The sequence below is a fragment of the Neoarius graeffei genome, chromosome 24 (genome assembly GCF_027579695.1).
Source record: "Neoarius graeffei isolate fNeoGra1 chromosome 24, fNeoGra1.pri, whole genome shotgun sequence".
Classification (NCBI taxonomy): Eukaryota; Metazoa; Chordata; class Actinopteri; order Siluriformes; family Ariidae; genus Neoarius; species Neoarius graeffei.
The window spans coordinates 44,828,309-44,850,986 of NC_083592.1; the positions used below are offsets into that span (position 1 = coordinate 44,828,309).

General features: G+C 40.8%; 1 protein-coding gene across 38 annotated transcripts in view; it reads left to right on the forward strand.

The window, feature by feature from the left end:
- Nucleotides 1–22,678, forward strand: part of camk2b1 (calcium/calmodulin-dependent protein kinase (CaM kinase) II beta 1) — a 147,265-nt gene that overhangs the window by 79,016 nt on the left and 45,571 nt on the right. For 27 of the 38 annotated variants that reach the window (XM_060907316.1, XM_060907335.1, XM_060907323.1 and 24 more), the window contains 8 exons: nucleotides 2,614–2,716; nucleotides 4,618–4,701; nucleotides 4,811–4,905; nucleotides 6,933–7,055; nucleotides 7,164–7,247; nucleotides 10,264–10,306; nucleotides 10,806–10,901; nucleotides 22,408–22,445. In XM_060907316.1, coding sequence (XP_060763299.1) covers nucleotides 2,614–2,716; nucleotides 4,618–4,701; nucleotides 4,811–4,905; nucleotides 6,933–7,055; nucleotides 7,164–7,247; nucleotides 10,264–10,306; nucleotides 10,806–10,901; nucleotides 22,408–22,445 — 666 coding nt within the window. The remainder of the gene's footprint in view (nucleotides 1–2,613; nucleotides 2,717–4,617; nucleotides 4,702–4,810; nucleotides 4,906–6,932; nucleotides 7,056–7,163; nucleotides 7,248–10,263; nucleotides 10,307–10,805; nucleotides 10,902–22,407; nucleotides 22,446–22,678) is intronic. The other 11 variants (XM_060907325.1, XM_060907355.1, XM_060907328.1 and 8 more) reach the window with 1 other exon arrangement.

The window sequence follows — 22,678 nt, forward strand, 5'->3', positions numbered from 1 at the left end:
CATATGGGCAAAAAAATCGGATATGGGTCGTTTCAGGGTGCAGTCTGAACGTAGTCATAGCTTCGAAGAAATGGATTTCTTCGCCTCGCCAGTCAAATTCTTATGGTTGTCAAGGAATGTCAAGTTAGCTTCCCCACCACGGGCTTGTTGCTATGGGGAAAATTAGACACGTGAAAAATTCCTGCAAATGGTCTATTCAGATGCATTCTGCCACCATCTTATCTGTCCTCTGGCCCAGATGTTCACAGATGACAGAAACCAATGTGTGCTGTGAAATAAAAAAACAAAACAAAAAACAAACCCACCCTGCAGCGTCAGAAAAGTTTGAACAATTTCTGATACATTTGTACACTCTTGCAACAACTACCTTCGCTTCAGACAACCATCTTTTTTTCCCAGGGAAATTCTTGTTTTTCGGTTATTTGGAAGCTCTAGGTGAATTATGGGATATAGTAGTATAGCGTAGTGTGGTACATTTGCGTACTATGGATGTGGTAAATCATCTGTTTGACTACTGTTAAACGTCTACTCAATATTCGGACGTCCTGTTTATTGCATACTAATATTATGGAAGTATACATATCATTTGGCCCAGATATACTGTACCGTTTGTGTATAAACCATTTCATAAAATAGCAAACCATTTAAACTGGAACCGTATAATCAACATACACAAAGGAAAGCGCTATCTACTCTCTTCCACATACTGTACATTAGCTCACAGACGTCCACACCTGGCTCGTGCTGCTGTGATCGACAGGGAAGAGAGAGTATGCCCCTTCCACCCAGAGAGCACGGCGAATTTTGCTTGTGCTGCTCCCAGCCATGGATGGGTGTGGCATCGTCTGGGATTCCTGCTTGGAATCTCATGACGATAAGGCTGAATCACTTCTTGTCTTTTGCTTTTGGGCCTCTTATGGCCCTTTTCCACTACCCTTTTTCAGCTCACTTCAGCTCGCTTCAGCTCACTTCAGCCCGACACGGCTCGCGTTTCGACTACCAAAAACCAGCACGACTCAGCTCGTTTCAGCCCTGCTTAGCCCCTAAAACTCGCACCGTTTTGGAGTGGGGCTGAAGCGAGCCAAGCCGTGCCGAGTGAGGCTGGGGGCGTGAGCAGACACTCCCCTGTGCACTGATTGGTGAGGAGGAGTGTCCTCACATGCCCACACACGCCCCGTGAGCACGCTGGGATCTGTAAACACCGCAAACCCGGAAGGAGAATAATTACGAATTACGAGAATTTCTGAAGCCTTATGCGCCTCGCCTCATCTATACGCTCTTGCCAGTATCTGTCCGCATTGTCGGTGACAACAAGCCACAGCACCAAGACCAGCAACACTAACGACTCCATGTCCTCCATGTTTATTGTTTACTATTCGGGTCGTGAGACTACCGCTTAAAAGCTCACTGATGTCACTGTTTGCGCTGCTTAACGACATCACCTGACGTCCACCCACTTTCGCTAACTCCGCCCAATGTGTCCACCCACTTCCAGCCAGCATGGTTCAGCGCGGTTGTAGTTGAAATGCAACTCCAACAGCCCCGCTCAGCCCGACTCAGCACGGCACGGCTCAGCCCGACTCAGCCGCGTTTGTAGTGGAAAAGCGGCATTAGTCTGACACTGGCGCGAAGTAGAGAAAGTAGAAAAAAGATTCGGCCTCAAGAAGCTGCTCTGACTGTTTAAATCTAGAATGTCCTTTTCTCCCCGTTTTTTTTTTTTTTTTAAAGATGTGTCTTAAGCCACATCATAAAGTTTGGTTGAGATTATTGCACAACACGGTGTGGTTTAAGACAGTTAGGGATCTACACACTTCCCTTATTTGTTACCTACTTCAGTCTCCTCAGTCTAGTGCGAAAATACAGAAGCAAACATCAGACTCAAAAACTTTTTTTTTTTCTTGGTGTGATTTCACAGAAATCGTTTACCTTTCTGGCGAGGATGAGTGGTGCAAATACCTGTACATGTACGAGAAGGTAGAAAGAGGCATGAAGGTAGATTGCAGAAACCCAAACCCCTGCAATGCAGGAAAGCACTACGTTTATAAACTGCAGTGGTGCCTTTGCGAAAAGGTGTGTGTGCGCGCACGCATAGAATTGTCTGAGCTACTAGAGACTGTTATATGATGGTGTGTATGTGTGTTATGTGCAGTGTATCACAGAGTCCTATGGGGAACGGCACATTATTAGTATCCATCAGTGACGGAGAATAATGAGGCTGTCTAATCTGGGTCACACAGTCACATTTGCACACTCACACTTCCAATATCAGCAGAGGCAAATAATGACTTCATTCCTGCACTCCAGTTAGGAAGTTCAGACATTACGTGTGGTGTCAAATTTTAATTTACTAACTTCTCATCATCTTTCATTCAAACACTAGGTAAGATCAAAGCATGGTTTTAACTGTCAAGTGCATTCATGTGTCTTTTTCGTAGCACGTGAAAATGGGGAAGGTGGGAAATCTGACATCAATTGAGTGTGTGTGTGTGTGTGTGTGTTGCTGTGTAGCTTGCCATAGTTTGTGTGCAGATATTTGTCTGTATGTGCAGTGTGGCTGTGTGTGTGCGCGCGTGTTTGTGAAAGTAGTAAAAGCTCTCTTTGCTCTCTATTCAGCCAGAGAACCTGCTCCTGGCCAGTAAGTGTAAGAATGCTGCCGTCAAGCTGGCGGATTTTGGGCTGGCCATCGAGGTGCAGGGAGACCAGCAGGCATGGTTTGGTATGCAACTGCACCGTATTGTTGTTTCACCATTTTAAAGCCCATTTACTTACTTCTGACCAATTTAAGAGCATGCAGCTCTTCTGTTTTGTGCCTGTTAGTTATAATTCTCTTTCGACTGAGCTTGGCCTAAATTACGTACAGAAGAGTTATAAAAAAAACTTTGACCCAGATTCCAGAGCAGATAAAGTATAACTACTACTAGACTTTAAAATATGCTTTGTGTTTTATTAAGAACATTTTAATTAAAAAAGCATGATTAATGACCGTTACTATGTGTATTTCATCTTCAAAATTTACTAAAAGTGATCTCGCCCTTTTCTACACGTTGACACAGTTCCGTGAGGTCTTAATTAAATGTCTGTGACGTGACGTGTTGTGGTCAAAATACCACAAAGATAAAACACCACCGCTTCCTTCTCACCCTGTCTTAACAGCCCTGTTCAGAAATAGCCCATTTGGGTGCCTGTTCCTTTAAATGATGATAAGCTGCTGCTCACCCCACCCCCTCTTCCACTGACCAATCAGACAGCATGTTCCTCATGAATATTTAGTTGCAAAGGCAGTTCTCAAGCAACAGGTGAAGATACTCAGATGAGCGGGTGGGGTTATTTTAACGAGCTCCCCTTGTGGCACTGCAAGGAGAACCAAGTTTGTTGAAGCACATGTTTTCTGAAATGGGCAGAACAAAAGAAACTCACTGGGACGTCCTATCAGAGTTCGTGGATTGGTCGGCTCCAGATATCCAAACGTATGTGCACAAGCACTGAAAAAGTGCGTTTTTCATAGTGTATCCCCTTTAAAGCTCCTTTTTGCAACTCCAAGTTAAAATGTTAATAATACAATTATTAAAATAACAAGTAACAAGCAATATGGTTATATAAAGGTGATGTACAGAAGCGCCAACATTTTACTGCTGGTTTTTTGTTATCGGCTCCTTAAAGGAGGCTGTTATATCTTTTTTTTTCGTGGTCCGGTTTCCATCAAATCCTGTGCTCTGATTGGCTGGCAAGTGGGTCCGTATCCTACGATACGGACCCCAGTTATGGACCTCTGGCGACTCGCTTGTTCACAACAACAACAACAAACAGAGTAGCAATTTTTGTCAACATTGATCCTTTTTATAAGATTTATTTATAAGATTTTTATCAAAAATCTTATAAAATTTTGCCAGTATTTCTCAGCATAATAGCATTAATTTTACATCATGGATAGCGATAACGACAGTGTTCACAGCGAAAGTGAGTTTTACTACCCTGAGGAAGAAGAAATAAAAGAAAACATTTCGGGAGAAAGCTAAAAACCTGTAACTGTTGCTAACGCTGAGCAAAAATATGGCTGAATCCTGAATGACTCAATTTTGTATAAATAGGGGACTACATAGGCGGCAAAATGTAGGGGTTTTTTTCCTGCCATGGAAGTGCACTTGTATACCGAGGAGGAAGCAATTTGCAGTACAGCCGTGAATGAGGATTCAAAATGGCAGCTCGGCTCGGTTTTCCCTTTTGGGCGCTCTCGTTTTCTGTTAGAATGTGGTAAAGAAAAAAATAAATATATTATTTACCAGCTTAAGGTCGGTCCGTATGGTGAAATACCGTGACCTCGGCCTTGAATACTGACCTCGGCCCAAAGGGCCTCGCTCAGTACTTTCAAGACCTCGGTCACGGTATTTCACCATACGGACCTCCCAGCTGGTAAATAATATACATCCTTATTATAACCCTAGAAACACTTCAATTTTGCACACTATACGATTGAAATATTGCACTGGTCACTAGCATAAGATCTGAATGTGATTCACCTTAATCATATGTGACAAATACAGTTTAGAATTCTTTTATGTATTAGTTAATAACACTGAAAAGGGTTAAAGAAGAATGTGTGTTTTTTTTAATGTGCAGGATTTGCAGGGACACCAGGGTATCTTTCCCCTGAGGTGCTGAGGAAGGAGGCATATGGAAAACCTGTGGACATCTGGGCCTGTGGTAAACACACACACACACACACACACACACACACACACACACACACACAGAGATACATTTGAAGGACCTGCACAGCCACACGATTGTTAAGTCTGTGTGTATGTATCAGGTGTGATCCTCTACATTCTGCTGGTTGGTTATCCTCCATTCTGGGATGAGGACCAGCACAAACTCTACCAGCAGATTAAAGCTGGGGCTTATGATGTAAGTCACACTCTGTTGCCTCTCCATCCTCTCTCCATCTTTTCCTCTCTTTCATCTCTCTCAAGACGATGATGCACGGGGCAACTTTTTGGGCAGCATTGCCAGGCAGTGTTGCTGGCAACAGGCAACCAGGTGAGACACGGGGCAACTAATTAGGACAACTGGCAACAACCGATCAGATAAGAGCAAATCTATTGCCAGGGAGACAGACACCACAAAGATGGACGCAAACATTTGCAGCTGTCTTTTTTTTGTCTTGGCTTCAGCCTTTATTTCACTCAAGTAAATATCAGTTCTGGAACAAAACTGAATAGATACTCTGGTCTAAAGATAATTTGCCATTATTTTAGGCAACATGGCCACATTTATTCTGTTAATAATAAATAGATTTTAAATCTCTTTAAAAAATGCTGCTAGCCTCGATCACATATGCTAGAACTAATAACTGACACAGACATCACAAAAACAGTGTCAAAAACATCATTTAATTCTCATCTCAGCAAAAAAGATAGACCAGGACTAAGTAAGTAAATTTTATTTATATAGCACTTTTCACAGATAAAAATCACAAAGTGCTTCACAGATAAAACACAAAACACGGTGATTCACAGATAAAACACAATAAAATAAAACCACAATACACCGTGAAACACCAATTTAATTAATTAAACACTTTTCTGTATAAAAATGTCTTCAGCTGCTTTTTAAAAGAGTCAATGGAGTCAGTACAGCGTAAGGAAAGCGGGAGAGAGTTCCACGGTCTTGGTGCTACTGCCTGAAACGCCCGATCCCCACGAGTTTTGGACCGAGTACGTGGGGCAACGAACAACATCTGACCTGTCGACCTCAGAGCACGAGAAGAAGAATGGGGTTTCAGCAGGTCAGCAATATACTGTGACGCTTGACCATGTAAGGCCCCAAAAGTAATGACTAAAATCTTAAAATGAATTCTAAAATTTACTGGCAACCAATGAAGAGAAGCCAAGACTGGAGTAATGTGAGATCTGCTGCTGGAGATGGCTGCTGAGGAGGAAAAGGGAGTGACCAAGCTCTTGAAAGCCTCTATTTTTTTTTTTTTTTTAAGATCCCGAAGTTTATACTGTTTTGCCCTTGGGTTCCACAAGTATTCGTGCTCTGTATGTGAATTAGATCAGACGAGAAGTTAGACAATCTCTCTTGCAACTCGCAAAAAAAAAAACAAAATCACGAGCTACCCATTACTTTTAACTTGATGCAAGAGAGCTAACGTTATCCCTACATAGCTAGCAATAACTTTCAGCTAACTGTGTTGGTAAAAACCACCGCTAGTTAGCTACGGTAAATCTCATTCAGTCTATGGTGTGATGGTTAGCTAATGGCAATTTACACTTAGCTGAAACAAATCGATGTCTTAATTACAACCTGAGCACATAAAAATAGATGTCTGTTGGTTTTCTAAACATTTGATGAGGTAAATTCACCACTTTGGGTTTATACATAATTTTTACCGACACAAAAAGATACAAGTTGTCTCTCTTTTTCTTCGCTCCACTGCCGGAGACACCACCGTCTTTGTTGAAAATTTCAGAAGCTCTCAGGTGGTCACGTGATTCACTGCTGGCACTCTGATTGAATGATCTTAAATAGTTGCCCAAAACGATCAAAATTGTTCACATAGAAATGGTGTTGCCCAATCTCAATGGGAGCGTGTCAAAGCGCAATTGCTCAAAAAGTTGCACCATGTATCATCACCTATTACATTCTATCCTAGTTAGCAATGGATCATTCAGTGACCCAGGCCACCATTTATCTTAGAATAATAGATTGGTAAAAATGTTAACAATGAGAGATGGGTGATCTGATGATCTGCCACTCAAATTCAACCCATCTTTTGTTTCTTATGACATCTGCTTTATTAGGTTTTTTTTTTTTTTAATAAATCAAAATTTAGTAAAATACCTGTAGCAGTTTTAAATGGACTATTGTGATCCATTAGTAAGGGTGTGTTTAAGGGTGTTTTGAATTTCCTTGTTCTCTGTTTTGCCTAGTTTCCATCTCCAGAGTGGGACACAGTGACTCCTGAAGCCAAAAACCTCATCAACCAGATGTTGACCATCAATCCAGCCAAGAGAATCACAGCACAGGAGGCTCTTAAACACCCATGGGTCTGCGTAAGTAGACACACGGTGTACACTAAATACGTTTATCTACAGGAGGTAAGCACATTATGCACAGTCATGTAAACATCATCACTTAGTTCTCTTTGCTTGTCTCCTTAGCAACGCTCTACAGTGGCCTCCATGATGCACAGACAAGAGACAGTGGAGTGCTTGAAGAAGTTCAACGCCAGGAGGAAACTCAAGGTGGGATACACACTCGATGACATTTTAAAAGAAATTAAACAAATTGGGGTATTTTGTTCTTACTGGTATTTAGATAGAATTGTGACATTAAAAAAAAAATCCTTGGTTGCGTTTTACATTTCGATTGAATCCAAAATGGCTTCCTATACACTATACATGCTCGTTACATATGGTATAACACAAAGGTTTTTATGCCCAGCACAATTTGAGATTCAGCTACAGATAAGCAGTGGCTGCATCCGAATACTCAAGTCAATTACTATGCAAAAATCAGTATGCAGGGTATCTGAATACTCAGCAGGCATTTAATAGTTGTCGAATGGCACCCAAGTGATCTACTACATCCACAGTATACAAACGTACCACACTACGCTACACTAGGATATCCCATAATTCAGCTAGAGCATCCAAATAACCGCTAATCACAACAACACTAACCACTCGTGGATGTCTGTGAGCTGATGTATGTGGAAGAAGGTAGATGGCGCTTTTTTTCTGCGTTGATTGATTATGTTGATTTTTATATGGCTCAAGTTTAAGTTGTCTGCTATTTTATGAAACGGTTCATGGACAAAAGGTACAGTATATCTGGGCCAAGTGATGTGTAAGAAGACCTGAACTGCATCCAGATGGGCATATTGCCATAAAATTAGTACTCAATAAACAGTATGTAGGGTGTCCGAATATTCAGTAGGTATTTAACAGTAGTCGAACGGTACCTAGATGATATACTACATCCATAGTATGCAAATGTACCACACTACGCTATCCCATAATTCACCTCGAGCCTCCAAATAACCGAAGAAGAAGAATTCCACCAGGAAAAACAGAAAGAAGATGGTTGTTGCAGTGGTTTCCAAATGTATCGGGAATTGTTTAAACATTTATTTATATATATATATATAGTGTGTGTGTGTGTATATGTATGGGTCTGTCTCAGAAACTGGGTACTGTGGCGGTACCCCACTAAATATACTCGCAGTCAATAAACTATACGGTTTTGAATGGTGATGTTGGTTTTAATTTGAAATAAAATGATGAAAGAAATAATACAGATAAAACTAAGTCTTTTGCCAAATTCTATTCAGAATTTGGCAAAAATTCTGCAAATTTGTGGAAAAATGGCAGCTTGATCTGGGACATGATAAATGGTTGACTACATCGCATTCCCTTAAAAAGGTTGTAGTCCACTGAAAAGTCTACAGTTATCACTAATTGTGTTTTAAGTTGTAACTTTATACACCTAAGGATTGGTGCGCTCACAGAATAATCATAACCGTAATAAAACATCATGCAAAATATTTGATCACATTTGTAACTCCATTTTCCGCATACCCAAAACCAATACGATCGTGTGTTTTTTTTTTTATCTAAACGGAAAGCCTCAGGGTCGAGGTCACTACCTCACCAAAAGTAGTAACTTAAAATCACTACGCCATATAAACATTTCGTTATAAATCTGCTGTTTTGTTTTTTAAAACGAAAGAAGAAAGTTAAGTATAGAATATGTTTCTTACAGAATATGTTACGATGGTAGCTGGTCTTGTATGAATTTCTGAGCTATAAAATGAGTTGTGGTCTATTTTTTACCGTAGTGTGTTATTTGTGTGCGGGGAAGGACACGCATTAACAATTTACATGTGTAGAATGGAATTTTCCACTCCAACAGTTAGAAGTTGATCGTGCTTCCATTTGCGGTCTTTCTGTTACGCGAGTGATCCGTTCGGACGTTATCACTGAAAAGGTGAGTTTTGACAGTTTTATTTTGTTTTAGTCTTGCAGTATAAGGCAATAGAATGTTTCTTTTTCATCTTACTTTCATATTTCATAGTGTTTGTGTATTTTTGGCCAATATTTTGCAACCATGGTCAATTTAGATCCAACTTTTGATAGAATCTACGGCCAGTCATTTTGCCCCGCCCCCACCTCGCGCTCTGTCCGGTGCGGTAGTGATGTCCCGTTGCTCGCGCGCCGCAGCAGAGACCCGCGCGACCTTCAGCCGGTACAGTCGCTGTTCTTTTACCAGCGCCGTTATTCTCATCTTTCCAGTGTGTTCTTGATTTTTCCATTGTGTCCTATTTCACCATATCAAATACCCAAAATGTATCATATTATTCATATTTAAGTGAATAATCAATTCAGTCATCATAACTTGGCATTTTTAACCCAAGCAATCAAAGAGAGGAAATTTATTCAATATTTTCACTCATCTGTGAAGGAGGGGCTTTAATTCTTCATGATGTAGTTATTTTATATGTAAATTTATTTTACAAAAGCATTTGAATTGTAATAAAAAAAAATTTCCACAGTGGAGGCCAGATAAAGCAAGATACTATCTTTATTCTTATTAAATATGACAAAAGAAACATTTGAGTGTTAGGTAAATGCAAAAAAAAAGGAAAATTAGAAAATTTATTTTTTGACCATAATGTCCCAAATGAGAGACCAATTTCTGGGTATACGTCACCTGTGAATATCTGGGTCAGCGAACAGTAAGAGGGTGGTGGAGTGCGTCTAAATTGTGTCCTTACTACTCGCTCACATACTTGTAGAATATACTAGTTACAGATGTGTAGTTGGTACTTAACGGTCATTGGTACCGGTACATACTGAGTATTTGGATGCAGCCAATGAATCTACCTGTTCAAAATTGTTCTGCTTGCATGTAGAATCACTTTTAGAGCACAGTTTATTCATTGACTTATACTATAACAGTCCTTCTCTGAACCCAATGGCACCTGAAGTTTTTATGCTGGTTAGTAGGTCATTGAGTAGGCCGATTGAGTTCGGTTTAGATATTCTTCCTCAAACATTCCTCTAGCTCTGACTGGATTCAGAATTCAGGTTTTACACCGAAAGCTTTTTGTTTTAGGCTCAGGCAGAACGTGTTCCTGCTATAGCCGGGCCACATTCAGACTATTAGTCCCAGTTAAAAGTGGCCAGTTAACACCTACATAACTATTCAGTGTCCTCTTTCTGTACTCTTCTTCTCTCCTCTCTCTCTCTCTCCTTGTAGGGCGCTATCCTTACTACAATGCTGGTGTCCCGAAACTTCTCTGGTAAGCCACTTGGATTCTGCTTGGATTAGATCACAATTCTGGTTTTATTTGTTGTTTTACAGTGCATCATGCTCTTCAGTTGACTTGTTTGACATGTCTTATAGTCATGAACCATGGTTTCAGGGACTGTTTCGTCTCCGAGTTCCTTCATGTCCTTATGTGCTCGTGTCATCTGTTGCATTGTCAGAAACCTGTCTCTGTGCACATCCATAGCGTTTAAAGAATTGTGTCCATGACAGTTTTTCTGTCTGAAGCAGTGTCTTGGCGGAAGATTAAAATGAACATCTGATGTGATAGTTTTGAGCGGGGATCATTTTCACATGCTTTCTTAAAGAAAAAAATATATATCTTTTGCTGTTAGACTAATAAACAATTCTCTCCTCCTTGTGCTCTTTCTCCTTTTCTATTCCCTTCTCTCTTTCCTCTCTCTCTCTCTCTCTCTCTCTCTCTCTCTCTCTCTCTCCTCTCATTTTGTGTGTGTGTGGACGGTGTGTGTCAGTGGGTAGCAGGCAGACCACGGCTCCGGCCTCGGTCACTGCCGCCGCTGCTGCTGTTGCTGCAGCAGCAGGCACCACAGCAGGGCTGGTGGAACAAGGTAGCAGAGTCCCTGAGGGGGCCTTCTCTCCTCCTTCTGTCCTCTTTTCCACACTATCTCCCCTGTCCTTGTTTGTCCTTCTTCCTCCTCCCACTCTTCTCTCTCCCTTATTAAAGAAATACTCCAGTTTTTTTTAAACCTAATCTCTATCTGTTTTGACATGATGTAATGAGAAAGCAACAGAAAACCTGTTTACAAAACAGCAAAACGTACTTATAATGAAAGGCTACAGGAAGTTAGTGAATACTGTTAATAGACATGTATACAGTAAAAGGCTAATTCATGAAGACATCCAGTACCAGTCAAAAGTTTAGACACCCTTTCTAATTCAATGGTTTTTCTTTATTTTATTAATTACTTTAAGACATGAAGTGTCTTTTAATGATGGCTGTCGTTTCTCTTTACTTCGTTGAGCAGTTCTTGACATAATATGAATGACTACAGTTGTGGAACAGGGCTATTTACTGTATTTTTATTATTTACTATTTATTTTTTGAGCCCAAATGCATTAAGAAGGTAAGAAATTGCACTCATTAACTTTTGACGAGGCACCTGTTAATTGAAAAGTAGGATTTCGGGAGTCATTTGTGATAAAGTCCCAGCAAAAGTGAAAGGTAAGATGTATGAGAGTAGTGAGACCAGCTGTGATGTATGGGTTGGAGAGCTAAGAGAGATGAGACTGAGATGGTACGGGCACATCCTGAAAAGAGATGCAGAGCATGTGGGAAGGAGAATGTTGAGGATGGAGCTGCCAGGAAAACGAGGAAGGCCAAAGAGGAGATACATGGATGTGGTGAGAGAGGACATGAAAGTGGCAGGTGTGGTAGAGAAGGATGCGCAAGACAGGGAGCAATGGAGACGAAAGATCCGCTGTGGCGACCCCTAATCGGGAGCAGCCAAAAGAAGAAGACAACCTGTTAATTGAAAAGTATTCCAGGTGACTACCTCATGAAGCTGGTTAAGATAACGCCAATAGTGTGCAAAGCGTCAAGGTAAACGCTGGCTACTTTGAAGAATCTAAAATATGAAAAGTGTTTTTTGTTTACCACATGATTCTATATATGTTTCATGTGTTATTTCGTAGTTTTGATTTCTTCAGTATCGTTCTACAATGTAGAAAATAGACAAAATACTAAACCCCCATGAATGAGTAGGTGTGTCCAAACTTTTGACTGGTCCAAGTCTCAGAATGTTCAAAATCCATAATCCTGGTTCCTTCCCTCTGGAAAAGTAGTCCCATCTCTAACAGGAATTAAACACAACAGGCCATGCTACTATAGGAAAATAATCAGTGACGGTGAACCAAAGTGTTAGGCAGGGGTCGCACTGACCAACCTGTAGTACCAGCAGAAGCAGCAGATTTTTCCACTGTTTGCTCCGGTCACCAGCAGAACAGTTGACACTGCTAGCGTAACGCAAGTAACGTCAGAGCGTCTGAAACTATATGAAACTTGATTCAACTTTCTGAACGTAATGCAGTGCTCATCAGTGTCAGTTTAGTGTATTCTAGGAACTTTTCAGATGTTTTGATGAATCAAAGTGATAAGATTCTTATTGGGGCGAGATGTTTGAGTAAGAATAATTATGGTCTGAGTGTTGGATTATGCTCTGCTGCTGCCACGTCGTTTATTCAATGTGATCCATGCCTTATACACGGCAATTTGCCAAGGAATATTTGACAGGTTTATTTAGTAATGAATGACATCATCATCCTTTTTATCAGTATATAGTTTCACCTTATTGTACAATGTCCACAAAACAAGCAAGTTCATATTAACACTTGCGTTATAGCAGCGAAAACATCCATTCCCTTACCAGTTTCTCTTTTTGTTTCCTTCCTCTTTTTTAAAGTTAATAAGAAAAAAATACAGCTTGTCAGGTCACCAAGAAACTGGAAAGCTCACAGTTCTAAAGACTTGTGACTTGTACTGTGGTGGAAAACTTACTGTTTCAAAACTCTGACACTGGAGACTCCTTCCATAACTGACAAATAATCTCCTTAACCCCTTGGCTGCCACCCATAATTAATTGTAATGGGCTGGGCATATAGGACAAAAATAGGTCAAAATTGGGATATTTTGATAATCTTTCTCTAACTTGTTAAGAACGTTTATATTTTAAATATTTGTATAGAAAAATCACAGTTGTAGAGTAAAAATAACTTTAGTAATCAAAAACATCCAAGACAATGGGTCTGGTCAATGAGAACCTGTCCATAAACATGAATTACTAGTACTTGAAAACACAATGTACATCAAGGGTCCATGTATTCCAAGTAACTGGGTACCATTTTTATGATGGTCTTTGGTATGACCCGACCATGAATAGAACTCGCAATCTCCCGATCGAGAGGCGGACACGCTAACCACTTGGCCAACTCGCGGTAATGTGCCACTGTGAAGTAAAAGTAATGTGCCATGTAAGGTACATAAAAGGAGGTGTTTATGATGAGTAGCGTACATCATAAGGCACAGCGGTAAAAGATTTCATGACGTACGTGACTCGTCCAAGGGCATTGAATGGGTTAATGTAAATCCCTGACAAAAAATTTCACCTTTTCATTGATTAGAGTTTAGATTTGACTGATATGAGTTCTTACTATAGAAATGAATAATTATTTGCCAGAGTTAGTTTTTAAGTCATCTGGCAGCAGGCCAGGTCGGCTGATTAGCTTGTGCGATCATGCGTCATCTGTCTGTCGTCGTCGTCCATCCACAATTTACAAAAAATCGCAACTCCTCCTACAGGATTGATTGGATTTCGATCAAACTCGCATACAATGTTCCCCAGGAGGGTGTGCAAAACATCGGTCAAGATAGTGGCGCCACCTGTCATATTTACGATTTTATGGGCGTCTGAAATTTCAAACTCTCACACAACAGTGGCCGGTATGAGCTACATCCTCACTGAGGCTATTTTTTGAATTGCAGCTGGAACTACTGTCAGAGTTGCTGTTACAGAAAAATAATCAAGACGTTCTGACCAATCAGAATGAACAAAACAGAAGCACTGTGATTTTATATACACACACGTATGTGTGTGTGTGTGTGTATATATATATATATATATATATATATATATATATATATATATATATATTATTGTGTGTGTTTGTGTGTGTGTGTGTGTGTGTGTGTTTCAAGCTTAATTTACATACCTTTGACTGAAGAAGTCATTAAAGTGTTCACAAGAATACATTTTTATTTTTGACCGCCCTTAGGCTTTCATTCGAAACGAGTGTTGAGAAAGCAGGCGTTCTGTTCCTCAGCACTTAGCCGTGCTAATCATGTCCTCAGATGAGATCAAGTTAAAAACGGAGGTTTATTCCTTTCACGTCCTCCTTTTTGCTTGTCCCTTCTCTTCATGATTTCACAGATCCCTTCCTCTCCCTCTCTATCTATACTTTTTGTCCACTTGTATTGTTTTCCACTTTGCATGATGCTAAAAGCATGCGCCACCCACAGTGGCTCATCTTTACCTTCCTCTTCTTTCTGTCTCTCATTTCACACCTACAGTTGTCTCCTTCTGCTAGTCAAAAAATTTTTCCTCTTTCCATATCTCCTCCACCTTTGCTGTTATCTCATTGGTCATCTTGGCTCTCGGTTATAACTGTCATCATTTCATTTTTTTTTTTCCCCTCTTCACCGAGACACTGAGTTTCCTGTACATCTCTTATTAGTTTTTTTTTTTTTAGTCGATCTGTGCCATCCATGTTTATCTTGTTTTGGGTTACTCTTCTCTCGTGTCTTCATGCCATCATGTCATTATTCTCTTTTCCTGTCCTTCTGTATTTGTATGAGACTGTGAAGATCACCCTGAAAGTGGGAATGGAACGGGCTGCCTGCTGCTGTACTGAATGTTGCATGAGCGACTGGACTAACGCATGATCACTAATATGTTGGGATGTGGGGACGTGTTGTCTATTGCAACATTTGCATTGTTGAAACTTTGGGGTAAAGTTAAAATGTGACTACTGTTTTTCTTTTTTTTTTTTTTGGTTGGTTGGTTGGTTAGAGAAACATAACTGTGCTTTTTGAAAAGCTTAACACTGTGGTGTTGGTGGATGAAACCCACCGCTTCTGATATTTTTCATGTGTATGGCTTTGAATATAAAATGCCTGAGAATTATTTCCGTAAGTCTGCACTGTTTAGTGTGATTTAAAGTGCAGCTTCTCATGTGAGCTAGCTGTGGCTGTCGCTTTGTGCAAAGGCCGTGTTTTCATATTTGATGCAGCCAACTGCAGTCAAATATCCAAACCTGTGGTTTAAAGCGGTAATGCCGTGTTCATTTGAGCACGTTGGAGAGCCCTCTTTTCGAGACGGGAGTGGAGAGCTGGTGCTCTCAGCTGGAGTGGTGGCTGTGGCTCAGTGTAAAGGCTGCGCTTCATATTTGATGCTGTCTCCACACGTCTGCAATCAAATATTCATGCCGCACCGTCTCTATCGGTTAACCACTCTCCCTCCCTCACTCGTCTGTGGTGCGAACAGCTCCAAAACAAGAACCTGAATGTCTTTAAATACGTATGTAATTTGTTGTTTTTGCCATTCACATGGCAGAAAAATCTTTGAAACGCAATAGATAATTTTCATATCTCTTTGTGGCTCTCCTTTTTATATATATATATATATATATATATATATATATATATATATATATATATATATATATCTCGCTATTGGGAAGAAACTCTGAGCAATGAGCATCTTCATGTCAACTAAACCAGGATCACGTTTTGACAGAAGATGTCCATCTCATCGAATGACTTGAAAAGGCATAAAAGGTTTTTCAACCTGTTCTCTTTCTACTGCATTTGTAGCATACAGTACAGAAATTTCATTGTTCACCAGTATTGAGAAAAGAACAGAAATCCACTTAAACACTTATAATGGAAGTCTGAGGTCTTTTTATGAATTCTTTTAATAAATGTTGAAGAGAATCATCAGGAAATCGCATGCTCAAATTTCTGACCTTGACCACCATCTGTGGCAGGAAGCTAAGGGTGGTGGGAGGGGCATACTCTTTCCCCTGTCTATTACTAGCCAATCGTGGGCATGTATGAGTTCATATATGTGGAAGAGGGCAGATAGAGGTTTCTTTAGAGTATGTTTTACAGTATGCCTGACCAGCAGTTTGAAAAGATATGGTTGGCTGGCATCACATGTCTTGAAGGAAGCATGTGATGGCCTTAGTTTGTGTATGATGGGGTGAGAGCTGGGTAGTGGGTGGGAATTGGTAAGTGATCAGATTGGGGAGATAAATGGGGAAAATAGCGAGTTATGTACAGTAGCAACTGTAAGAATACCAAAAGACATTACAGTCAAGTCAACTTTATTGTCAAATATGCTATACATGCTCGACATACAGCACAGATGAAATTTCAGTCCTCTCTGACCCACGGTGCAAACAGGCAATGCAATAAATAAAAATAGAATAACTGAAATTCATGGCATTTAGCAGATGCTGTTATCAAGAGTGACGTACAACATACCCAGAGCAGCCTGGGGAGCAGTTGGGGGTTAGGTGCCTTGCTCAAGGGCACTTCAGCCATTCCTGCTGGTCCAGGGAATCAAACCGTCAACCTTTTGGTCCCAGAGTTGCTTCTCTAACCATTAGTGTGTGTGTGACGAGATTGAGTGAAATAACTGTTTTACTACATCCACATTCACTGGATTTTGGGAAACGGAGCATTTTTATTTTTATTGTTAGCAAATTCAAAAAATAAAACTTCTGACAATCATTTCCGCTTAAAATGTAAACAAACGGGCGAAATGACAATAGCAATTTGTGAAAAATGCTATAATTATTCTTGAAAAAAAAAGAGATACATTCTTACCATCAAATACTTTTATTCCATATTTTGTTGCCTTTTTTTTTGGGGGGGGGGTTGTTTTCGAGTAGAGTTTTTATTTCGTCCTCGGTTGGTTTGGCAACACGCACCGCCGTTTTGTTTTTCTCTACTCATGGTATATGAGCTGATAGCCTAGTAGTAGAGTAGTCAAGAAGAGTGCGCGATTGCTCATATCCAGTGAATGTGGATAGAATGAAAATGCGCACACAGTGCTGTGCTAAAGTCTTCGGCACAAGACCTTACCAAAACTGTGATTTATATAGTTTTGTCCAACTTTCCAATACAATATAAACACAGACATGACCAAAAAGTCATCCCATCCATAAAAGGACAAAATATACCAATTTGGAGTTTAATTTCCAAATACATTTGAGTAGTTCATGAAAGTGTTTCACACGCTGCAAAAAATGATATCTTAGCAAGTGAAAATAGTTGAAACGATCTAGCATTTCCTATTAGACACCAATTCTGAGATGATTCAATTCAGTTTTCCTATACAAGACACCAAATCTGAGATTATTAAACCTAGTTCTAGATTGCAACCTACTTTATTCTAAGATGTCTTATCAAGTAAAAATATCTGTCCATGCAGCAAGATAACTTCACTAGTATTAAGTAACTTTCTCCTCGAATTCAGTTTTTTGCAGCGCAAACTTTGAGGAAGTCGATGAGTATTTATGAAAAACGCAGACTTCCGTTAGAAGTGAGTTTGAAGTAAGTAGGATTTGTTTGGGTTTCCTTCCCCCCCTCATTATCATTTGTGGTACTCACACAGACGCTTCAGATGCAGTAGACATGAGATTCGGTTGACTTTAGTCTTCCTTTACAGAGTAAAGCTCAGTACTGCAGATTTTTTTGACCTTTTGCTGTCCTCCTTTTTCTTCCTTCTCTTTTTTTTTTTGTTCTTGCGCTCTGTGTTTATGCCAAGGTAAGGATCTCAACCCTCTCCCTGTCTTTCTCCGTAGAGCAAGTTAAGTTCTGTCCACAGGGATCACTGAACGATTTCTCACTCTTATTTCTTTGGCTTCAGCAAATTCAGCCCAGTTCTTTGTTTCATAGGTCATGACCCTGACCCGGCCTGTGCGGAAAGAAAAGCCTAGAGTTAACTGCATTAAGTGACAAGCCATCATTATAACTTATCTGAGGTGTGCAGTGTAGTTTAAATGGATGTGGTTAGTTCTAGTAGTGGGTCATTGAATTATGAGCAATGCAGTCTTGGTCATATCATGAGCTATGCTGATTTGTGGTCATCACCACTTCCTTCTTCTCCTCTTTGGCTGACTGTCAAGCTCTGTGGTTCACTGATTCAGCGCAGAGCAATTTAATATAGCGTAATCTTTGTGATTGCATTCACCTTAAATCCACTGTGTTAAAGACAATCATCTATGATCTATGGCCTGATTGAGTCAGTGATGTGTGAGATAAACACAGGCTTAGTACAAGCACGTACCTCTTCAACAGTAAATATATCGTAACACTGCCACAAGAAACCCTTTCCTCAAGTCGGAAGCAAGGGGGAAAAAAATAGTATTTGTAATTGATGCAGGTTAGTGGCATTTTTCTGGATAAAAGCGTATGACTAACCTTTATTTTCTCAATTTGAGTGTTGGAGGCTAAAATGGCTCTCTTGTGTCAGTGATGTGTGAGTTTTAATATCCAGCAATGCATTCTGAAAGTTACATATCATCTGTATAATCGTCATTCTTAAGACGTTTTCACACTTGGTTTTTGTTTTGCAAAATGCTAGGCGCAAAATTCATCTTGGTTCATCTGTTAAAACATTTTCCTGTGGTACTAACAGCACAAGCGGAGAATGTTGGATGCATGGCATGCCGTCGTGCAGAATATCTGCAAACAAGGTGCTGATCTTGTATAAGATTTTTAGCAGAAGATGTGCATTTAAAAAAAAAAAGAAGAAAATTTTTTTTTGAATTATCCCCCACTGGCTGAAAGGCCTGAAGGGGGATTATGTCGTGGCGATGTCCATCCGTCTGTCCTGGGAAGGGTGCTCACCTTCTGAACTCAACTCCTCTCACAATTTTACAGGAATTTCACAAAACCTGACAGGATTCTTTGTTATATGTCGGTAATACGAATATTGCAATTTCGTTCAATTTAGTTGCATTTTACCGAGTTAGGGCCCTTGATTACCAAACTTGTACTTTGACAATTCCATGAAAGTGTGCTCTTCTTCTGAAACCAGCTCCTCTCACAATTTTTGCAGGAATTTCACGAAACTTAGCAAAAGGCTTTATTATATGTCGGTAATACGCATATTGCAGTTTAATTCAATCAGTCGAATTTTTTCAGAGTTAGGGCCCTTGATTACCAAACTTGTACTTCAATAATTTCATGAGGGTGTATTAGGCACTTATACAGTGTTTTCTCCAGAAAAAAATTAAGCGAGCGCCAAAGGCACGAAGCAAAATAAGGGGGGTCCGGGGGCATGCCCCCCCGGAAAATTTTTTGAAAATAGATGCTCTCAGGTGGGCGGCTCGGTGGTGTAGTGGTTAGCGCTATCACCTCACAGCAAGAAGGTCCGGGTTCGAGCCCCGTGGCCGGCGAGGGCCTTTCTGTGCGGAGTTTGCATGTTCTCCCCGTGTCCGCGTGGGTTTCCTCCGGGTGCTCGGGTTTCCCCCACAGTCCAAAGACATGCAGGTTAGGTTAACTGGTGACTCTAAATTGACCGTAGGTGTGAATGTGAGTGTGAATGGTTGTGTGTCTATGTGTCAGCCCTGTGATGACCTGGCGACTTGTCCAGGGTGTACCCCGCCTTTCACCTGTAGTCAGCTGGGATAGGCTCCAGCTTGCCTGCGACCCTGTAGAACAGGATAAAACCGCTAGAGATAATGAGATGAGATGTAAATGGATCTGTTATTTGCTCTCCTATGTATCTAGTTACTAGTGGGTAGGAAATTTAACGTATCGGTATAAATCTAAGCGTATATGGATTTTAACTAAAGCAGCTAAGCGTATAGGCAGAGCAAGAGTATCGGGCCCGATACGATAAAACGCTTTGGGGAAAACCATGCTTATAGCATAGATATAGTTGCCAGGGGAGGATATTCTCTTTTTTTTTTTTTTTTTTTTAAATTAAAAAAAAAAAATTTTTTGGTGATGTTCTCCCTTGCACCACAAAAATGAACTAAAGGCTCATTTACGCTCAGTGTTAAACACCAATACGGATGGAGTCTTCTGTCCATACTCTGTTCATTTCATCCGTATTTGCACGTTTTCTGAAAGCTTACACAGACAGAACGGAGCAGTACCAGTGGAAACGATGGGGGCAGTGTAGCCAATAATTCAAGATACCCGACAAATGGTGGAGGTTTTTGAGCTACTGCCGTCTACAGTACTGCCTGTTTTTTCAGCTTTTGCCTCTTTCTTAAAGGTCCCATGGCATGAAATTTTCACTTTCTGAGGTTTTTTAACGTTAAAATGAGTTCCTCTGACCTTCTTAAGTCACCCCAGTGGCTAGAAATTTCATAATGTGTAAACCAAACTATGCCCAACATTTGAGAATGGCGCGTCAAAACAGCGCGTTGATAAGCTCTTCCCTTTACTACGTCAGCAAGGGAGATGATCCCCACGCCCCCCCCTCTGGATTCCCACCCACTGTATGGATTGCCCCGCCCAGTTGTAGTGAGGAGACCATAGAGGGAGGACACAACAACATGGCATCACCTAAGCAAGCGAAACATGGAAATTGCGTTGTACATGGATGTGACAACACAGAAAAGAGTCTGTTTTTACTGCCGACGGGAGAGCCCCTGAAGACGCAGTGGCTTAATTTTATTTACTTCAATAGTACGCCGTCGAGTCTACCTAAGACGGTGTATGTTTGTCGGAAACATTTTCCTGAGGAATGACAGTACAGGGCAGGTTTTGTACATCAACTGTCACTGAAGCCTGGGTCCGTACCAAGCATCCCTGCCGCATCAGCCACAAACACCGAACAAGTAAGTGTATAACTGTTAAGTCGTTTTGCTGTGTTTTAAAATCGGTGCCACGTTAGCCTTGCAATGGCTACATTTAGCTGTGCAGCTAACCGCTTCCTGCAGTTAGCCAGGTACTCTGCGCTACAAAACCAAAAAGCATGCAGCATGCTCTGTTATAATAGCCAATCAAAATAGTTTTTACAAAGACACCCACATTCTTTTTTTTAAATCACTCGTTCATTTTATTTGTTTGTTTGTTCAGTAAAAACCCAAACATTTGTTGAATTTATTTTATTTCCTCGCGTCGCACCTTAATGACGTCAGCGCGCGTTATTTTTCCCTTCGCGGTTTGTTCCTTCTCTCTCGCCATAGTAAGACACCCACATCCGCTTGTTCTGACCCACTGGAGGTAGCGTCACAGTGCTGTTAGCCAATCAGAGGTAACACGTTTACATGTCATGAATATTAATGATAAGACCCGCCCCCACCCTCTACCCTTCCCCGCCTCCTGCTTCTCATTAGCAAAACGATGCACTGGGAAAAGCGCTGAAATGGGGCTTTCTCCCAGGAGGCTATATCTACGTGCCGAGGGTTCATTTCGAGAAAAGCTGCGGATATAACATCCGGAAACCTCTACGAGCCCGTTTAAAGTATCAACAAACCACCATGCCATGGGTCCTTTAACAGGTACATTATTACAACCTCCTACACGGTTACTATGTTTGTTGTTGTTCGATACTTTTGACTCTGAGCTGCCCTCTAGTGGATGTATTGCTTAACATCCATGCCAGTGTAAAGGACACATGGAAGTATGTGGGCAGTGACGGTTACATCGTTTGAATCGAACACGTAAAGGGAGCATAAATGAGCCTTAACTAATACTGCTCCAGTCCTAAAAAAGCATGTGAGGTTTTGTATCTATAGCCATGACGATTCGTTCCCTGGTATCACAAAAGTAAATCGGCAGCAGGATGATAAAAGTCAAACCAATCACGTTACTCAGCATGTGGCACACCTACACACCTGGTACAGAGTTTGTCACAGTTCAGATGAAGTGAACCCCAGTTTTTTGTTTTCAACAGGACCAGGGATCGGCTCTTGGGATTTTACACTTTGGTCGTACTGAACTCGGGGCTCAAACAATTCAGAGTCCAGGAAAACAAAAAAACCCACAAGTGTGAAAACGAGCTTGTATGTAATGTATTGTTTAAAGGTGCAAAGGGTACAGTGTTTCTCAAGAAGACATCCTCCTCATGATCAGTCTGTCTTCTGATTTATGGAATGATGTAAAGAAGTGTGTTATTTCGAGCTTTCCTACTCTGAGCACCTTTAAGCAAAGGTCTTTTCAATGCATAACCGTATGTAGTGTGTTTTTAAGGAAACCCCTGTAGCAGGAGACAGCAGGGGCCTGTGTGACTTTTTCTCTCTAACAGAAGTCTGTGTATGGATATTGATACCTGATCAGATTCAGAATGTGGTTGAATTGATCAGAAGCTGAGTTTCCCAGAGGTCTGAAGCATTTGTGCTTAAACTTTAACATTAATATGTTTATGGAATCCAAAATGGTTTCATTTTTGCTCAAGATTAATTGTAAATGGGGAAACTGAGCATGTTATCTCTGACTTTGTGCTAAGTTATTATATTTCTCTCAGACGGGAGCTGAAATTACTGACTGAAGTCCGCTGAACCTCTGTCTCTCTTTCCTATGTCCTATTGCAGCAGCTAAGAGTTTGCTGAATAAGAAGGCTGATGTCAAGGTAAGACGACCTCCTGACCCTTTGGCATGTGACTTGCACTTCGCAGACTGTGCACTTTTTTCCTTTTCACAGCCCTGTCAGTATCTTTGCTGTTGCTTTTTCCCTGTCAGTATCTTTGCTGTTGCTTCCCCTCCATCAGTGTCCGTGTAGCTGATGTGTGTCCACATACTTAATTGTTACAACATCACTGCTTCCTGTTTCGACAATTCGGTGTGTTAGCAGGGCACCTAATG